This window comes from Meriones unguiculatus, chromosome 3, assembly GCF_030254825.1.
Source record: "Meriones unguiculatus strain TT.TT164.6M chromosome 3, Bangor_MerUng_6.1, whole genome shotgun sequence".
Classification (NCBI taxonomy): domain Eukaryota; kingdom Metazoa; phylum Chordata; class Mammalia; order Rodentia; family Muridae; genus Meriones; species Meriones unguiculatus.
Window position 1 is genome coordinate 57063121 of NC_083351.1, and position 19992 is coordinate 57083112.

The following is a 19992-nucleotide window of genomic DNA, read 5'->3' on the forward strand; positions in this document are numbered from 1 at the left end:
TGTTCAAAAGCTTTTAAGCAATATTGTAAAACTTGGGGAATATTGCATGTAACGGGTATCCCCCATAATCCTCAAGGGCAGGCTATAATAGAAAGAGCTCATCAAGATTTAAAAGGACAAATACACAAGTTGAGAAAAGCTCATAAATACTTCTCTCCGCATCATCTTTTAAGTCATGCATTATTCACATTAAATCATGTGAATGTTAATGACCAAGGAATATCTAGAATGAAATTGCATTGGAATCCTAAAATGGAAACTGTAAAACCTTTAGTAAAATGAAAAGATTTATTAACTGGTGCCTGGAGAGGCCTAGATCCCCTTATAACTTCAGGGAGAGGGTATGCTTGTGTATTTCCACAGGATGAGGACTCTCCCATCTAGATCCCAGACCGCCTCATCAGACACTCCTCGCCGTCGAAATCGCAACCAAAAAAAGATAAAAAGACTACAACGAAAAATGAGAAGGATTGCTATGATGACAACGAACAAGTCAACACTCCTTCCTACATTACAGCAGATGACAGTCCTCTTGGAAAAGGGAAAAGATATAGTACTAGCAGTGGAAAAAACACCCTCTCTAGCTAATATTTTTCTTGCATGTATACTTTTACTCTCAGCTGCTCCTACTCACAGTAATTCATATTGGGCATATGTCCCTAAACCTCCCATGGTTCACCCAGTAACCTGGACTGAACCAAAACATATTAAAGTTATGACTAATGTGACAGGAATTTTGGGGGGAACTCCAGTTTTAACTACTGAGAAAAAATATTCCTCTGTATTTTCCTATGAGGGCAAATCAGACTCCGCCCCAATCTGCCTTGGCCTTTCAGGGATCTCAGTGCCTGGATGTTTACCAGTTTCCTATAAAACATTTGTGAGTGACACACTAGATCCTAGTGATCGGGCAAGGAGGTTAGTATGGAAACTACAAATTAAGACTCTGGGATGGTATACAGTAAATAAAACATTTAGTTGGTACAAAGATCTTCCTTTACCCGATTGTACGAAAATTTATTATAATCCAGATATCCCATGGGTTTATAATGAGCAATATCCTAATTGGCTTTCTTGCGGATTTAAAGTAAGAAAAATGCCCTTTAAGATCACAGATACAAAAAAAATTATTTGGGATTTCTCTGCATCATCCCCGTTTAGGGATGATTCTATTTATTTTAAAAGGTATGCTTATAGATATAATAATTATAAACCCGATAGTGTTATTTATAGATATTTTTCATCTGGATTTATAGAACCAATATGGGTATCAAAACATCAAAATAAAACTAGGATTCAACCTAAATTATTTAGATTAGCTGCAGCCATAGACATGGTATTATTAAAAAAACCTAAGGCTACTACTTCTGAAGCTATTTCTATGAGAGCATGCGTCCCATACCCTTATGGAATTTTTTTAGGAAGCCAAGACCGTTTCTCTATAATAAAAATTTCTGAGGTTTCTTATCATATTACCTGTACTGCATGTATATTGACTAATTGTATAGAAAGTTCCTTAAAAAAGGAATATAATATTATGTTTTTAGTAAAACGGCCAGCTTATGTTATGCTCCCTATAAGGTTAAAGGAATCCTGGTATGAAGATACCGGGTTAATGGTTATAAAAAAATTTAGTGCCTTGCTTAGACCGAAAAGATTTGTGGCTGCTTTGATTTTAGGAATTACAGCTTTAATTGCCATTTTGACCTCCTTTGCTGTTTCTACTGCAGCCTTGGTAAAAAATATACAAACGGCTCATTATGTCAATGATATGCATAAAAATATATCTACCATCTTAGCTAAACAATATATTATAGATAAAAAGATAAAAGCAAGAGTAAATGCTTTAAAAGAAGTGGTTTTAGCTATGGGACAAGATATAGCTAATATTAAGATAAGAATGTCAACTAAATGTCATGCAACTTATAAATATATCTGCGTGACTCCAGCGAAATATAATATTTCTGATGATTGGAACAAGACAAGGGCTCATTTATTAGGAGTTTGGAAAGATAATGATCTGACACATAATTTTGAGAAAATTAAAAAACAAATCTCAAAAGTTAGTCAAGCCCATCTAAATGAATATGGTTTTAAAAATCTGACAAAAGAGTTGTATGATAATGTGAAAGCTCTTAATCCCTTACATTGGTGGCATTATATAATTATTGCTGCCGTTGCATTCGTGGTAATCTTTGTAGTATTCATGGTGTTTCCTTGCCTTTTTAGAGTCATTCTCTCAGCCATTAAAACCACTCAGAGAGATATCGAGAAATTTCGTCTTAAAAACAAAAAACCGGGAACTGCCACGTCCGTCTCGCCAGCTGCGCAGGCTGCAACAGCCCTGTGACAGCTTGGTAAAACCTGTAGGAACATAAAGTTCTCCAAGGGGATGGATAAGGCTCTGAAGCCTGGACATTTGTTTAGGCGAAAACTCGGGCCTCCTGGGATGAAAAAATGGCTGGGGTAACTCGGATGGCTTGGTTTCACTTTTAAATTTCTGCTTTGTCTCATAGCGATTACACACACTTCTTGGGAAGAAATGGGGGCACCTTTGAAAGCCCTGCTTTCCCAAAAATTATGTCTCAATAGAGAAAATTCAATTCATTGAGACTAGGCTTAAATCAACTCTTAAAAATGCTATATGTGACAATTCTGATAATATTTTCAAGTAATCAGTTACAAAATAATTCTAGTTTATCACTAAATTTAGCTTTACTTTATCTTCCCAGGATAAAAACGTATTCTGTTCCAAGTAGCTGATACAGTTAGTGAACCTTATGATAGTACATGGCGTAAAAAAAACAGGGGATAAAAAGCAGAGACAGATGTTTATAAAAGTTATAAAGCCTAAAAAAAACATTTTAAAAACGTTTAAAATCAAAGGCAAGATTAACATAAAAATGTCTATACTGAGCCTAACGATTTAAAACTTGTCCCGCTGTGGTCCTGATCAGGGGTTAAGCAAGGTTGATTGATCACGCTTGTTATGATAATGTCAGCCTTTTTTAGTTGAATTTTTGATCTTTTTATGGTCTTTTTCTTAGAAGTTATGTTTAATGACTATCTGTACTACGTGGCCACCTATCTTGGCACTCTTACAAATTCCTCTTAATGGTTTTTTCTGACTGTATAAATTGACTACTAAAACAGTAAAGTTTTACAACAACATAAAAACTCACTGAGTCTATGTTGTCTGTCGCGCCAAATCCTTCCCTCCTGAGATCTTCCAAGGACCCTGAGTCAAAATCTGCCCTGACCTCCCGGGCCGGTCGGTGGCAGTGGATCACAACCCTTTGGAGGTCAAAAGACCCTTTCACAGGAGTCTTATAAGACCTTTGGAAAACAGATATTTACATTATGATTCATAACATTAACAAAATTATAGTTATGAAGTAGCAAGAAAAATGATTTTATAGTCGGGGGTCACCCAATATAAGGAACTGTATTAAAGGTTTGCAGTGTTAGGAAGGTTGAGAACCACTGTCCTAGTGACTTCTCTCAGCTTCTCAACTACTAGGCTGCAGGTCACATGTAAAGTCTGTACGTAGATGCAAAAAACAACAAGTGAGTTAGTTACACTAAATAGCTATAATAAATCTAAGTTTGTCTCTTATTTCAAGTTTCTGTTCAATTAAGTTGGTTTTTTAAATTTATTTTTATATTAATCACAGGTTATTTACTTTGTATCCCAGCCATAGCCCCGTCCTTCCTTCCCTCCCTATCCCACCCTCCCTCCTTCATCTTCTCCCTGCCCCTTTCCAAGTCCACTTATCGGTGAGGACCTCCTCCCCTTCCATCTGACCCTAGCTTATCAAGTCTCTTCAGGCCTGGCTGCAATGACTTTTTCTGTGGCCTAGCAAGACTGCTCCTCCCTTGGGGTGGGGGGTCGAAGAGCTCACCATTGAGTTCATGTCAGGAAATAATCCCTGTTCCCCTTATTAGAGACCACATTTGGACACTGAGCTACCATGGGCTATATCCGAGCAGGGTAAATTGGTTTTTTTATATTATTAGCTCTCTCTTCCTCCAGATCCAATCCCCAATCTCATCACCAGCTCTGCAGTAGAAGACCTATGGCAGCCTTCCCTGGCATAGATCCCTGCAATCTCTTGAATCATGTAAGTAGGTGCATGAGTTCACAGAGACCAAAGCAGTAAGCACAGAGTCTACATGAGTCTGCACCAGGTCCTCGCTGTATATATTATAGCTATTAGCTTATTATTTTTATGGGACTCCTTGACTGTGAGAAAGAGTGGGTCTCTGACTCTTGTGCCCTGATCTTGGGACTCTTTCCCTACTTTTAGGTTTCTTTGTCCAACTTCAATATGATAGTTTTTGCTTCATCTTATACTTTATTTTGTCAAAATTTATATTCCATTAAATAGAAAATTTTAAGCAAAATTGATTTCTAAATGAATGTGACCTACTGAAGTTAAATCCATAACAAACAAAATGAAAGCAATTAAAATCTTCCAACTAAAAACACTGAAGACAAGATGGATTCAGCACAGAATTCTACTAGACTTTCCAAGAACTAATACCAATACTCCTCAGGTAATTCTGTAAAATATAAAACAGATGAAAACTTCCAAACTCAGTACTTTGGTACCAAAACCAAATAAAGCCTCCACAATAATAAGGGAGATTAGAAGCCAATTATTGGGCATTTAAAGACATGCTCAACTTCTTTAGTCATCCATCAGGAAGGGAGGGAGGATGAGACTGGGAGGGGAGGAAGGATGGGCCACAACAAGAATGTAAAGTGAATTTAAAAATGTTTTAAAAATGGAACTAGAAAAGATCATCCTGCATGAGGTAACCCAGTCCCAGGGAGACACACATGATATGTACTCACTTATAAATGGATTTTCACCATCTAGTACAGCATAACCATGCTGCAATCACACACCCAAAGAAGGTAAGTAGCAAGGAGGATCTGAGAGAAGATGCCTAAATCTCACTCGGAAGCAGAGAGAAAAGACAGAGCTACTGGCTGCAGAGAGGGAACAAGGTAGGAGAGGCGGCACAGACAGTACAAAGGGTGGAGAACAGACCTAGGGAGAGCGGGGGCGAGAGGACAGAAGGTCTGTAGAGAAAAGAGAAACTGAGGGTGGAGACATCTCTGTGACAAGCTGGAGACCTAAGTCAGGGTAGGCTCCTGGGAGGATATGAGGCGTACACAAGCACTCCTTGTAGCAGAGGCCATAGAGACTGAAGAGTACTCCCACTAACTAGACCAGTCTCCTAGCAGAGAGAGGGGACGCAAAATTTACCCTGCCAATGAGATGTGTAAGGATAAAGACTGAGCGATAAAGCAGACCTTGAGGGAATGCCCAACCAATGCCTGGGTCCTCTAGTAAGGGAAGTGGGGACTGCATCAGGCATGGACTCACTTGGCAGGTTTTTGATCACATTCCCCAGGCCACAGAGAAAGAGAACATGCTCAGTCTGATGCAACTTGATGAACTGGGCTGGATGGGAATGGGATCATCCCTTTTCTAACGAAAAGGGGAGGGAGGAGGGAAGAAGAAAGGAAGGGAAAGGCTGGGAGGGAAGAAGGGATGGGGTTACAACAAGGATGTAAAGTGAATAGAAAAAGAAAGGGTCACCTTATTAAGCTCTAAGTCTCAAAGGCTGAAAAAACATTCTAGGACTAAATTGTACAGAGGCTAGAAGTTTCCGGGCTCATGCCTGGGCTAGCAGACTGAGGCAGTAAGCTTCCAAGACAACTGAACCAGGCAAATAAAAGTTCTTTTTAAGAACTAAAGAAGTTAAAAGGCAATAATTCAAGTAACGCAATTAAAAAAATGGGGTATGGAGCTAAACAGAGAATTCTCTGTAGAAGAATATAGAATGGCAGAGAAACACATAAGGAGATGTTCAACATCCCTAGCCATCAGAGAGATGCAAATCAAAACGACCCTGAGATTTCACCTTACACCCATCAGAATGACTAAGATCAAAAACTCAAGAGATAACACATGCTGGAGAGGCTGTGGAGAAAGGCGAACCCTCCTCTATTGCTGGTGGGAATGTCAACTGGTACAACCACTATGGAAATCAATCTGGCACTTTCTCAGACAATTAGGAATAGCACTTCCTCAAGATCCAGCTATACCACTCCTAGGCATATATCCAAAAGATGTTCAAGTACACAACAAGGACATTTGCTCAACCATGTTTTTAGCAGCTTTATTCATAATAGCCAGAGCCTGGAAACAACCCAGATGTCCATCAACAGAGGAATGAATACAAAAATTGTGGTACTTTTACACAATGGAATACTACTCAGCAATTAAAAACAAGGAAATCATGAATTTTGCAGGCAAATGGTGGGATCTAGAAAAAAAATCATCCTGAGTGAGGTATCCCAAAAGCAGAAATACACACATTGTATATCCTCACTTATATAGACCTATAAGATAGGATAAACATACTAAAATATGTACATCTAAAGAAGATAAGAAAGAGGTCTACGGGTAAGATGATCAAGCCTCATCTAGAAAGAGAAAGGGGACAGACATTGGAAATAGGAGAAAACAAGTAACAGGACAGTAGCCTACCACAGAAGGCATCTGAAAGACTACCTACAGATATAAATGGTTAAAAAAATATTTTTAAAGTGTTCACCATTCTTAGCCATCAGGGAGATGCAAATTAAAATGACTTTTTGAGATTTCATCTTATCCAAGTCAGAACGGTCAAGATTAATGACAATCTGTGCTGACAAGAATGTGGGGAAAGGGAAAATGTCATACATTTCTCATGGTACTGCAAATTGATATAGCCACTATGGAAATCAGTGTGGCAGTTCTCAAAACACTAGAGATAGATCTAATGTATAATCCAGCTATCATACACCCAAAAGGTTCTATAACCCACTACAGAAGTAAATGATCTTTTACATTTATTGCTGCTCAGATGTCTATCAACTGATGAACAGATAACGAAAACTTGGTACCTATACACAATGCAATTTTATTCATGTAAAGTAACATTAAAATTGTGCATTTTTCAGGTAAATTGTTAGAACTGGAAAACGTTATACTGAGGAAAGAATCCCAATGTATCTCACATTGGGATAGATGCTGTATATTCTCATTCTCATGTCGTTCTTAGCATCAGATCTTTAGATCTGTAGGATTAACTTGGAATACCTGTAGAAGCTGGGAAACTAGAAAGGGGCTAGTGAAGAAAAAAGTGGGAAGCTCTCAATGGAAGGAGAAAAGTAAAATGTAAGTGGTATGAAAGAGGGAAGGGGAATAATGGGGAGCGGGCTGGAAGGAAGAGGCAGACTATCAAGTGTGGGAAGTAGTAATGTACAATAAAGATGTTTGAAAAAACCGTATGGACATCTATTAGTTCATAAGCTTCTTAAATTTATACATACATGCATACATATATACACACAGGCAGGCAGGCAGGCACATGCACACACACGGAGACACATATTTATACAAATATACTAACTGACCTATACAGCAGATAATGCTCTTCCCAGAAGCCATGACGTGTAGGATACCACCACTCAAGCTGTTGGTCAGGAGTGTCTTACATACGACAAATAATAATAATAATATTATTATTATTATAATTAATATATTATATTAATTATATAATTATATATAATACAAGCATATATAATTACACATATTAATATATTATAATTAATATATTATAATTAATATAATTAATATATTATAATATAATTATAATATATTATTTATATTTATAATAATTATATAATTATAATAATTATATAATTATATATAGGCAAAAATATACAGGGGTGTGTGTGTGTACATGCGTGTGTATGTAGGAGGGTATGTTCATATGTATGCAGATGTATGTGAAGACCAGAGGACCAGAACTTAGTAATAAGATGCTACTGCTGAAGCTACCAACACATCTTCGTTGCAGACCACGGAGAAAGAGAGTTGGTACTAACCAGGAACCTTCATTCTTGCTGGCTAGCTCTCACAGTACTAGCAAGAGGTATGTAGGCTGCTGGAGGCGGCAGAGAGGTGAGGGGGGAATGTCATCCACAGTCTTACCCACAAGTGAGTTCTGTAAATTATAATGACGACTAGAATGGAAAGATAGGTCCATGAATACAAGAGTGGCATGAATATTATGGGATCAACTATCTGCTTTCTAGTTGAAGGTCTGCTCTGAAGAAAGAAACTAGTAACTAATAATGTAAATCTAGTGAAAAACTCAGCCACAGAGCTCCTTAGTCCAAGGAGCAAACCTATTACTTTTTGGTAAATGGACATAGAAGGCAGACCGCCTTCTATATCCATAGATGAATGCAGCTCTCAGACCTCATCAGAGAAGTTTCCTTATGCAGTGGACAGATGTTAACACAGAAACACACAACTGGTCAAAATGCAGACAGGGTCTGTGGAATGCTAGGTCATAAATGGGACATATGTATTAGAGCCTCTCCCTTCAAGGCTCAGGGATCATTACAGAAGACGGGATAAGAAAGGCTGTATAAGTCATCAAGGAGGACCAGGACTAAAGAGTTGTATTCTGAACATAATGGGACCACTGCACTCATGAATTCATAGAAGATATGATTGCCTGAGCAAAATAAAGCTAGTCAACATTTCAACATGTCAGTAGCTAAGGAGTTCTTTATAGTTGGCGGCTTCTGGGAAGGGTGTTAGTTTTTTTTAAGATGTAGTCCTCGGTAGGTTGGCCATGCCTCAATGAACAACCCCCACACTCATGAATATATAGACAGCCTAATTTGGACTCAGTGGCTTATTTTAAGAGAGAGAAAGAGAGAGAGAGAGAGGTCCTGACTGAGCCTGCTGCCCCTCCTGAGGTTGCCCATCAGTTGGCTTTGGGCTTGGATGGCATCTGCTGTGAGACTCCTGGAATGTTGAGTGTTTAGTATCTTGTTCCATGCATTCATCACCACCCAAAGAAAATAATTTTAAAATAAAGGTTGACGATAAAAGAGAGAGAGGCATAAAATTGGGAAGAGTTGGTGGAATGGGTGGTTCTTGGAGGAATAAGGGGAGGGGAAGGGGCTAATATGACCAAAATATATTGATGCATATATAAGTAATTAAAACAGTTCAACATTAAATAAATAAATTTAGGACCGGGGATATGACTCAGTTATTTAAGTGCCTGCAAGCATGAGGCCCTGAGTTCAATGCCCAGGACCCATGTTCACATTGTAATCCCAGAGCAAGGAAGGTGGAGACAGGCAGATTCCTGGAGCACCCTAGTCAGTCAACCTAGCTTAGATAGGTGAGTTCCAAGGCAATGAGAGAGCCTCTCTCAAAATAAGGTGAGCAGCATTCCTAAGGAATGAAATCCAAGGCTGTCCTTTGGTCTTCACATGCTTCTGTATAAATCTGAACGTAAATCCCTACACACACACACACACACACACACACACAAACTAAATTTAAAAAATTTTAAACAGTAAATTAGTGAGATTTAAGGAAAGTATAGCCTACTCAGAAAGTGTTCTATGACACCACTCCTCCACAGAATAAGTGAGCTTCTTTAGAAAGCCCAGAGTATCCTTGGACACCTCTTGGGTATCTCTATATTATCAAGATCTCTTTAAATATTGAAAAATTTTCAAACTGTTGGCCATGCAAGTACAAGGACCATGTTTAATTTATCTTTATGTTGCCAGAACTGGATATAAAACAGATGCCAATTATCCTTTATCACAACCAACTATCAATACAGAACTTAACACTAACACTATAATGTCTTAATTCCAGTAAATCCAAATAGAAACTCTTTCCATAACAATGTCAAGTTAAGCAAAATTTCAAAGAATATGAATGACTTTAAGCTATAACCAAAACATATCTTTTATTTTTTACAACCCAAATCCAAAGATGCAATCCAACTAGTTCCAAAACATTTACACACACTCTTATCACTAAGCAAACAGAACATGTACAGCCACAACAGAGGACTACTTTGTCAGTCAAGGGTTGGCGTCCCCATTTCTTGTCTTTTCTTTATATCTATCCAAGCTCTCCATCTTTGATTCATCTTCTTTGTTATGCTGAGTATATTCAATCTCTTTTTCTGGGTTTGGCATTGATTTCCCCTTTGGAAGCAAGAAACATTCAGCATTCAAAACTTGCTCAGCAGTCATAGAACTTCTAAAATATATCAAGCTACAGAGGAGGGATTTGACATTATCATCCTGTAAGGAAAAAGAAACATTAAAAAATCAAAGCCAAGGCTACATAGAGAAACCCTCTCTCAAAAAAACCTCAAAAAATAAACAAACGTTTAAAAAGTAATCAAAATCAAAACTGATGGCAAAAAGAATAAATCTGTAATGATAAAGGATCCATCTTTAAAAAAAAACAACCCTGTATTAGTGACTGACATAGGCTAACATACATTTCAGTGGGAAAAGATATCTCCAGTAATATATTTACCAGGAAAAAATACAAGAGCATAAATGATTATAGCTTTAAAAAAAAAAGTGAAATTTGAACAGAATTTTTCTTCCTTTATGGGACAGTGGTCAAGTTCCATATAAAAATTTCATACCACTACTACCCAATATTGTATGAGACTCCAATTACTTAGGCAGAGAAAATAAACAAAAATAAAACAAAAAATTGAAAGGGGGAGAAGTAAATCTATCACTATTTACAAATGATACAGGTAGTTTAAAACATTAAGAAGGTCACTAAAAGTTATTGGAATTAATAATTAAGATTAAACAAAACAGTTACAAAAGTATATATACAAGATATAGTTGAAGGAAATCAAATTTCTAAATAAATAGGGAAACATCCAATATTTTGTGGATTAGAAAGCAACACAAATAAAGGACCTCAGAACGAAAACAGTCTTTATTAGATTAACTTCTTTGTAGCTATTAACAAGCTACCTCTAAAATTTACAGATCAGAATGATAATGCTGACCATCTTTAAAAAGAGCAAAGTGTAACAACTCACATTTCCCAATTTCAAATCTCTATTAATAGTGATCAAGACAACATAGTATTGGCAAAGGAACCATTGCAGACAGTCTGACTAGTCCTTGACTTCTGATGGTTAGCCTTACAGTAGTGAAGAACCAAAAGCATTTTACTAAGACCATACTTCAAATTTTTAATTTTGACCCTTTCTTGTATTAGCAATATGTATTATAAAACGCTCATTAACGCTGGCCATCTAAATCAGCATGTGATCGCCAAGATAACCACATAATGTTCTGCAGGGCACTATGTGCTAAGCTGTAAATTCTGCAGGCAATGTGGACTATATGCATTTTAAACTTACAATAGGTTTATAAAGACAAAGTCCTATCATAACAGAGAAGTGTCTGTAAGATAGTGGAAGAACGTTCAGAGTCCAGAAAGAAACCCACAGTCATCATCTACTGGTTCTGACAAGAGTGACATGGCCTTTAATGATTACAAAAGAGCCTTTCTATGAATAGTGCTGGAACAAATAGCCACATGCGAAGACTGAAACTGGAATATTACTTCTTAAAATATACTACAATTTAGTTCAAAATAGTTCAAAGATCTAAATTAAAAAATATTAAGTTATACAACTCTAAGAAAAAAATATAGAAGTAAATGTTTACAATTTTAGATTTAACAAAGAACTCTTGAAAATAATTCCCAAAGTGCAAGCAACAATGCAGAAAATTATACTTCATGCAAATTATAAAGATTTACTTCAAATGATACTATCAAGAAGATGAAAATACCACACACAGAATGAAGTAAAATATTAGCAAACCACATGCCCAGTTTCTAGAATACATAAGCAACCATTAAGATTCAAAAATCAAAGGGCAATATTTTAAATGTAAAAATAAGAGTCTGCATAGGCATTTCTCCGAGGAAGACACCACAAATTTAAATGAAGCCCATGAGTGAGATAGTGCTTCCATTATGAGAGCTAGAATCAAAAAGTCGAATCAAAAACCAGTGTTAATGTAGAGAAACTAAAGCTCTCACATATGCTACTACTAATGTAAGATAACTGCTTGGAATCTAGTGAAATCTTCAAACTGCTAAATAAACAGTTGCCTTATGACCCAGTAAATCCACTGCTGGGTAGAAATGAAACATGTCTGCTCAACTGTTTTTATACAAATGTTTGTATCATTTTCCATAATAACCAATGGTATATGTATTACCAAAATGTACATAACTATATAGGTAAGGTATTGATAAACTGTGGTAAATCTATCTCTGGAATATTACTTAGCATGGAAGAGATGAAATACTAATACTGGAATTTGTATGAAGCTTAAAGCAAACTAAGTGAAAGCAAAGCAGATTGTACATATTATTATTCCATTCATATGAATGACCACAACAGCAAATTATACAGAAACAAAAACAGATCAGTTGTTCATTAGGATTAAGGTAAAGAAATATAGATACTGAGAGATAGCAGACACAATGCAGTGAGTTTGTGGTGGCGATTGGACATATATGACTATATTAAAACCCGCTAACTTATTCAGTCTACGTGGATAAAACTGTGAGGTTGGCTATCTCTTTTTAAAATTGTTTTAAATTTATTTAAGGCTTTAAAGAAAGGTGTCATATCTGACTAAACTCTAAGAAATTTAAAATTAAATTTTGAGAAAATTAAAATATCAAACTATGAATGAACATGGTAAAGAAGACCTCAACTGAAAAATACCCCTCAAACCTTCCCTTCCTTAAATTGCTTCTTAGCATGTATTTGATCACAGCAATGTAAAAAGCAACTAACAGAGAAATTTCATAGAGAGCAGAAGTCAGCACTATGTTGAACTGGCCCTGTTCTTGGGTCTTTGGAACTGATTTACAGGAAGAATGTAGAAGAGCTTAGAACTTGTCTTTAAAATTCCCTTGGAGTGCTGTAAGCAGAGCATATTGGGCTGCTAGTGGGAATTAAGAAGGTAAGAATGCCAAAAGGAAACCAGACTGCAACAGTAGATCCATAAGGTTTCAGGGGGAACAGGATTCTTTTTTTTTTTTTCCTTTTTAAAGATTTATTTATTATGTATACAATGTTCTGCCTCCATGTACGTCTACATGCCAGAAGAGGGAACCAGATCTCATTAGAGATAGTTATGAGCCACCACGCAGTTGCTGTGAATTGAACTCAGAACCTCTGGAAGAACAGACAATGCTCTTAACCTTTAAGAAGCCATCTCTCTAGCCCCCCAAGGCACAGGATTCTTAAAAGGCAATCTGTGTGATATCCTAGAAAGAAAAAAAAAAAAAAACCTAGTACTTTCTTCCCATATTCTGAAAGCCTGTGTACGAGAAGAACCTGAATAAAGGAATGATACACTAATGCATTTGGCAGAGGAAATTTCAAGACAGAGAACATTCAAGCTGTGGAACAGGGCTACTGGTAACTTTCTCCTTAAGATCTACAGTGTAAAAAAGCAAAAAGGGAAGCAGAAAGAAAAAAATTAGTCAAGAAAAAGAGCCTGGGCAAGATTACATTAGTAATTTCTTTTTCACGGCTCCAATCCTTGTATCTAGTAGCCCAGTAGCCTAGCACCCTAGTTCAATTCCTGGTCCCCGACAAGTGCTCAAAATACATTGCCTGAAAATAAATATGGATGACAAAGCCATTTCAATGACATACATGAATTTTAAAGATATACTTAGACACTTACAAAAAAATTTTCATTTCAAAACAAAATAACCTTGGAACACATAGTAGACACTGTATTATTACATATTATTAATTGTCTTGAAGTTAATTGTCTGGCACAAGTAGGATACTTCAATTTTTTTCAATACTTATTTCTAATGCTAGTTTGAATTTTTGTAAAAATTAGAGAACATTTCCAATCAAAAACTTATTAATTTATATTATTAAACATGTCAAATGAGTAAATAGCCAAAGGAAACCTACCAAATGAAACTGATCCACTTTTGGAATTCCATCTTCATTTGTCTCAAACTCCTGATTTTGAACAGAAAGCTGAAAAAGAATACAAAAGTAACTAGGTTCCAAAAGTATCTAAAGCAGTAGTTCTCAACCTACAGGGGTTGCATATCGGATATTTACATTTTATAGTTTATAACAGTAGAAAAATTAGTTATGAAGTAGCAATGAAATAATTTTATGGTTGTGGTTACCACATGAGGAACTACATTAAAAAGACTGCAGCATTAGGAAGGTTTAATTAGTATTAAATACTAATCCTACAAAGTCTAATCTGGAGCTCTTTTACATAAAATCAACCCATAGCTCACTGGCTCCATATACCTTGAAATAACCAGAAATGAAACCCAACACTTTGTAGATTACAACATCATACCACAATGCCCAAAGACTGGATGCTCCTAGATTCTGATGAATAGAAAAAATTTCATAAGAAAGTGCATTTCTCATGCAGGCTAAGAACTCTTAGTAGAAGTCACTTGAACAAACAAACAAAGAGCTCCTGAAGTACCTACATGTTAATCAGTTGATAGACATGCCATAAATAAACACTGTAATATTTCCTTGTTTTCCAAGAAAATGTTCTAGGAGCTAGAATGCTGGCTCAGTGGTTAAAAGCACTTGCTGTTCTGACAGGAGACCTGGTTCTATTCCCAGGACTCTCATGGTGGTTCACACCATAAGCAACCATAGTTCCAGGGGATTCAATACCCTCTTCTGCTGCAGGTCCAGGCACATACTTGGTGTACACATACGCATGCAGGCAAAACACTCACTTGAAATAGAATGAATAAATTCATTTCTTAAAAATAAAATACTCTGACACTTAGTAATCTATATTATATTGGCTTTACTGATTTTTAAAACTTAAATACCAAGAAACTAAATCCAGTAAGTTTCCTTTCATTCTAACACTTAAACTTTCTGTTCCTGAAATATAAGGTAAACTTTAGGAAGCTATTTGTCCTGGTTTGTCCTATGTCAACTTAGTACAAGATAGTCATCTGGAAAGAGAGACTCACAATTGAGAAAATATCTCCAAAACTTGTTGGCTATGGGCAAATCTGTTGGGCATTTTCTTGACTAAAAATTAATGTGGGCAGGCCCAGATCACCGTAAGTGGATCCAACAGTGCAGGTGGGCCTAAGAAAGCAGGCTAAGAAAGCCATGAAGAGCAAGCCAGTAACCAGCATTCCTCCATGGCATCTGCTTCACTTCCTGCCTAGTCAGATGGCAATCATTAAGAAAACAAGTAACAAGTGCGGATGAGGTGGACAAAAGAGAATCTTCACACACTGCTGGAATGATTCTAACCTAACCCAAATACAGTGGAAATCAATACATCACTGTCAACTTGAGTTAGAATTACCTACAAGACATACCTTTAGGAACATCTTTGAGGGCTTTACCAGAAAAGTTTAAGTGAGGAGGGAAGACCCACTCAATGCAGGTGGTGCCATCCCATAGGTTTGGGTCTAAGGCTGTATTAAAAGGAAAAGGCAATTGAGCACCAGCACTCATAATTCTCTGCTTTATGACCAAGGATACACTGTGACCAGCCACATCATACTTCCCTCATGATGGACTGTATTCCTCTGAACTGTGAGCCAAAGTAAACCCTTCCTTCCTGAAGTTGCTATTTGTTGGGTACTTGGTCATAGTGATAACTCAAGTAACTAATGCACTACTAGAACATGATAAACATGCATATTTTAATGCCCAGACAGACCAATAAGAAAACCACAGAGGCAGGGAGACATCTTAATTAGTAAAGCATTTGCAGTGTAAGCATAAGGACTCCCAGCACCAACATCAACAGTCAGGTGAGGCAGGGCTTGCCTATAATCCCAGGGCTAGAGAGGCAGAGACAGGACTCCTGAGCCTTTCTAGTCAGCCAGGCCAGCCAAATAAGCAAGTTATGGGTTTCATGAGAGACCAGGTCTCAAAGGGGGATAAAAACACTGTAAAGCAACTAAGGAGATGTATAATGTCAAACTCTGACTTTCACACATATCCACACACAGGTACACAGGAACCTGTACAGACACATGTACACATACACAAAGAATTAAATTTACTTTAAAAATTAATAATAAATTTAAAAAAAACAGAAAAGGGACTAGTGAGATGGCTCAGTAGGTAAAGGCACTTGCTGCCACACTGATACCCTAAGTTCAACCTCTGACACCCAAATGATAGACAGAACCAACTCCTACAAGTTGTCCTCTGACTTTCACATATGCCTGAAATGTGTGTGTACACACACATACACACACACTGAATGAATGTATTTTTTTTATTTTTAAAGAAAATCATATAAAACAAGTACACTCAAAAATACCATAAACTTTACACTCTGCTCACCACTCTTCCTAACTAACACTCGGGCTAAGTCAATTTCACTCTGAGCTCTAAACTCCTAAGTTAGCACCACAGTACCCCCAACCACTATCATGATAGTCTGCCCAGACATCAGCAATCACAGTTAAACGGAAGTTCTAGGTCTCATGGAAAGGTTGTGCTGGAGGTAGAGGAGGAGACAATCAGGAAGACAAAGCTGGTAACCCTGATGACTTGTTCACTAGATCACAGTCTCAAGGGTGCAGATGCCGATGGCAATAATCGCGGGTGCCGGAAAGGTCATGTTCTACCGCCCTACAGTAACTACAGAAAACAGAAACATAATGTGGGGCCATTACCGGGGTAAGGAGGATGGGTGCAAAAGAGAGGAGAATAGTGGAGTACATGTGATCTGATCAGGGAAAATAGGAAAGAGGGACTCTTTAAGGAGAAGAGGGGCACATACAGGAGGAGGAGGTAATGCGGAATATCAACGTACAAGTGGATCTGCTAAGACAATGGGAAGGGGGCTCTTTAAGGAATGGAAAGGAAGTAAATACAGAAAAAGGAAGGTGGTGGGTAAAATAACAATAAGGATGTCTGAAAAAGCCAAAGTAATCATACTATTAACTATTTACCTACAATAAAACCCTATCATATACATTATTCTGTGCATAAATTTTCTTATCTGGGCTGACAATTCTCCCTCCAAGAGTCAAAGATCACCTAGCAAAAACCCCAATACCAGACATGAGTTACTAGCCAGGGCTATCTGACACACTCCAAAAACATATAGCCTATTGCCATTGCCCTTGGTTGCTCCCGGGAGATTAAAGGTAAGTCCCCATTGCTGAAGATGCTATGTACTTCAGAAATAGGGCCCAGAGGCTTCTCAGTCAGAACTGACCTGAATGCTTCTTTGGTGGTACCCAAAGGTACCATCCAAGTTTCCAAAAAAGGAACACAATCAAGCGTCCAGTTATGACGCCAAAGATCCACATCAACAACAAGCATGGTAAGATAACCCTTAAAGGCACAGTACTGGAGCACATACCTTGATGGGAACAAATAGCTCTCTAACTGGACTGAGCCCTCAACATGCTTAGTACTGGAAGCCTAGATAACTACTCACTGCTTGGAAAGTCATGATACTCTGGAGGAGGGTTACAACCACGAATATACTGAGCCTGCGTAACCCTAAAAACTGTCTATAAATATTTGCCCTTACACCCACAGAGAGTATAGTCTTCAGCCCTCATCAAGGAAACTTCTGTTTGTAACACATGGAAACCACTACAGAAAAACACAATGAATCAAAACGCAGAGTTGTGGAGCCCAGTCCCAATGAACCCATCTACAGAACACTCCCACGCCTAAGGTTCTGATAACATTGTGTATATGTTGGGGGTGGGGTGGGGTGGAGATCGAAGAGCCAAAGAATCAGGGTATTTGCTATGAGATTGTGTCTCCTAGTAAGGTCAGAAGTTACACCTAAGAAGTCTCACTAACATTTACTGCCCAAATGTGAGCTGAACAAGAATGATTTTGTGGCCCTACACTAGCTCCAGGCTAGCCCATAACTTGAGTATGTGGGCAGAGCCAGCCTTGAACTCACAAGATATCTGCCTGCCTGACTCCTGAGTGCTAGAATTAAAAGAATGTACTACCACGCCCAGCTACATCTATTAATTTTTAAATTTACAGTTTATCTCATGAGGATCTTAGTTCCTTACTTTTCTATGTCTACTTTGAAGTTGTTTCCATTTTATTATCTCATTCCTTGACTTCTGTCCACACTTACCCTTTCTTACTTCACAGTATATTCTATGCTGTAAGTTTTTCTATTTTCAGTCTATAATCACTAGTGATATGTAACTGGGTTGAAATTGATGAGTGATGTGCTGTTACAGTAGTTGGTCTCTGGGCACTGAGGTACTGGCAACAGAGCCTTCAGCAGTATGCTATTCAATAAAAAGATTCTCACCACCCCAACCACACACATACAAAAATAGCCTCTCCAGATAGTGCCATCAATTAGGGACCAAGTATTCAACTGTCTGAGCTATGGAAAACATCTCATTCAAACCACTACACTGCCCAATAATTAAGATAGATCACAGACCTTAATGTAAGACGTGCACCTTTAAAACTGTTGGGAGTAAAACACTCTGAGAAATAAGCACATGCAAGGACTTTCTGAAGACTCCAAAAACACAGGAAATAATTCTGAAAATTAATCAACTGGTATTATGTGAAATTTAAAGCTTCTGTGAGGGCAATAAAATAACCCAGAAGGCAATAGCATTTGCCTCACAACCCTAGCAAGCTGAATTAAATCCCTGGAGCCCAAGTAAAGGAGAAAGAGAATCAAGTCCATGAATTTGTCCTCTAGCCTCCACATGCACTGTGACTTGTGTGCCTATACATACACTTGTATATACACACATACACACACAAAAATCGATCTTTATAAAGTTTTCTGTACAGCAAAAGAAGCAACGACCAGAGTGAAGCAGCAGCCTCCAATGGGGAAGCAACTGTCCAATACTATTCAAATGGGATTACCATCTAGAATATATAAAGACTGCATAAATATAAAAATGAAATATACCACCCTTCAGCCAACTATCTGGCTGCAAGCAGGCATGAACTCATGTGGAGCTTAAGTTCCACTCCAGCAATTCACCCAGACAGCAACATCAAAGAGAACACAAAAGATATGGGCAAACCTTCGAAATTTGTTCCAGTAGGTTAAATAATGAGATCATGTCACATGCATGAAACCTGGTGGGACTTGAAGATATTATTTAAGATAAAGATCTCAAACAAACAAAACTTCACAGGATGGTGGAAGAATGTATATTTTGTAGTTCTTGAACATTTTATACTTGTTTAAATATTCTATACTTCCCTGCTTTATGCAAAGTAATATTAAATCATTTCCTCTAAAATCAAGAATTAGATAAGGGTGTCTATTCACAACACTTTTATTCAATATAGTGTTAAATTCTTAGCCAAAGCAATAAGGCAAGAAAAGAAATGAATGGGATACAAAATTTGAGAAGTTAATTTTTTCTTTTTATTTATTTTTATTAATTACATTTGATTCACTTTGTATCCCATCTGTAGCCCTCTCCCCCATCTCTTCCCAATCCCACCCTCTTTCCCTCATCTCTTCCCATGCCCCTCCCTCCATATCAGTGGATAGGGGAGGTCCTCCTCCCTGTCCCTCTGACTCTAGCCTATCAGGTCTCATCAGGAGAAGCTGCACTGTCTTGTCTTCCTCTGTGGCCTGGTAAGGCTGCTCCCCAGCCTTCTCAGGGTGAGGTGATCAAAGAGCCAGCCACTGAGTTCATGTCAGAGACAACTCTGTTCCCATTACTAGGGAACCCACTTGGACACTGAGCTGCCATGGGCTACATCTGTGCAGGGGTTCTAGGTTATCTCCATGCATGGTCCTTTGTTGGAGTATCAGTCTCACAAAGACCCATGGGCCCAGATTTCTTGGTTCTGTTGCTCTCCTTGTGGAGCTCCTGTCCCCTCCAGGACTTTCTATCTCCCCCTTCTTTCATAAGATTCCTTGTGCTCTGCCCAAAGTTTGGCTATGAGTCTCTGCATCTGCTTTGATACCCTGCAGGGTAGAGTCTTTCAGAGGCCCTCTGTGGTAGGTTCCTGTCTTGTTTCCTGTTTTCTCCCTCTTCTGATGTCCATCCTGTTTGCCTTTCT

At 37.9% G+C, this 19992-nt stretch overlaps 1 protein-coding gene across 2 annotated transcripts in view; it reads right to left on the bottom strand.

The window, feature by feature from the left end:
- Positions 1 to 9826: 9826 nt before the first annotated feature.
- Positions 9827 to 19992, bottom strand: part of Stk31 (serine/threonine kinase 31) — a 73901-nt gene continuing 63735 nt past the window's right edge. Inside the window, exons 23-24 of one of the 2 annotated variants that reach the window (XM_060378683.1) lie at positions 13894 to 13962; positions 9827 to 10195 (exon numbers count right to left, since the gene is read on the bottom strand). In XM_060378683.1, coding sequence (XP_060234666.1) covers positions 9971 to 10195; positions 13894 to 13962 — 294 coding nt within the window. In that variant the 3' untranslated portion in view covers positions 9827 to 9970. The remainder of the gene's footprint in view (positions 10196 to 13893; positions 13963 to 19992) is intronic. The other variant, XM_060378682.1, reaches the window with a different exon arrangement.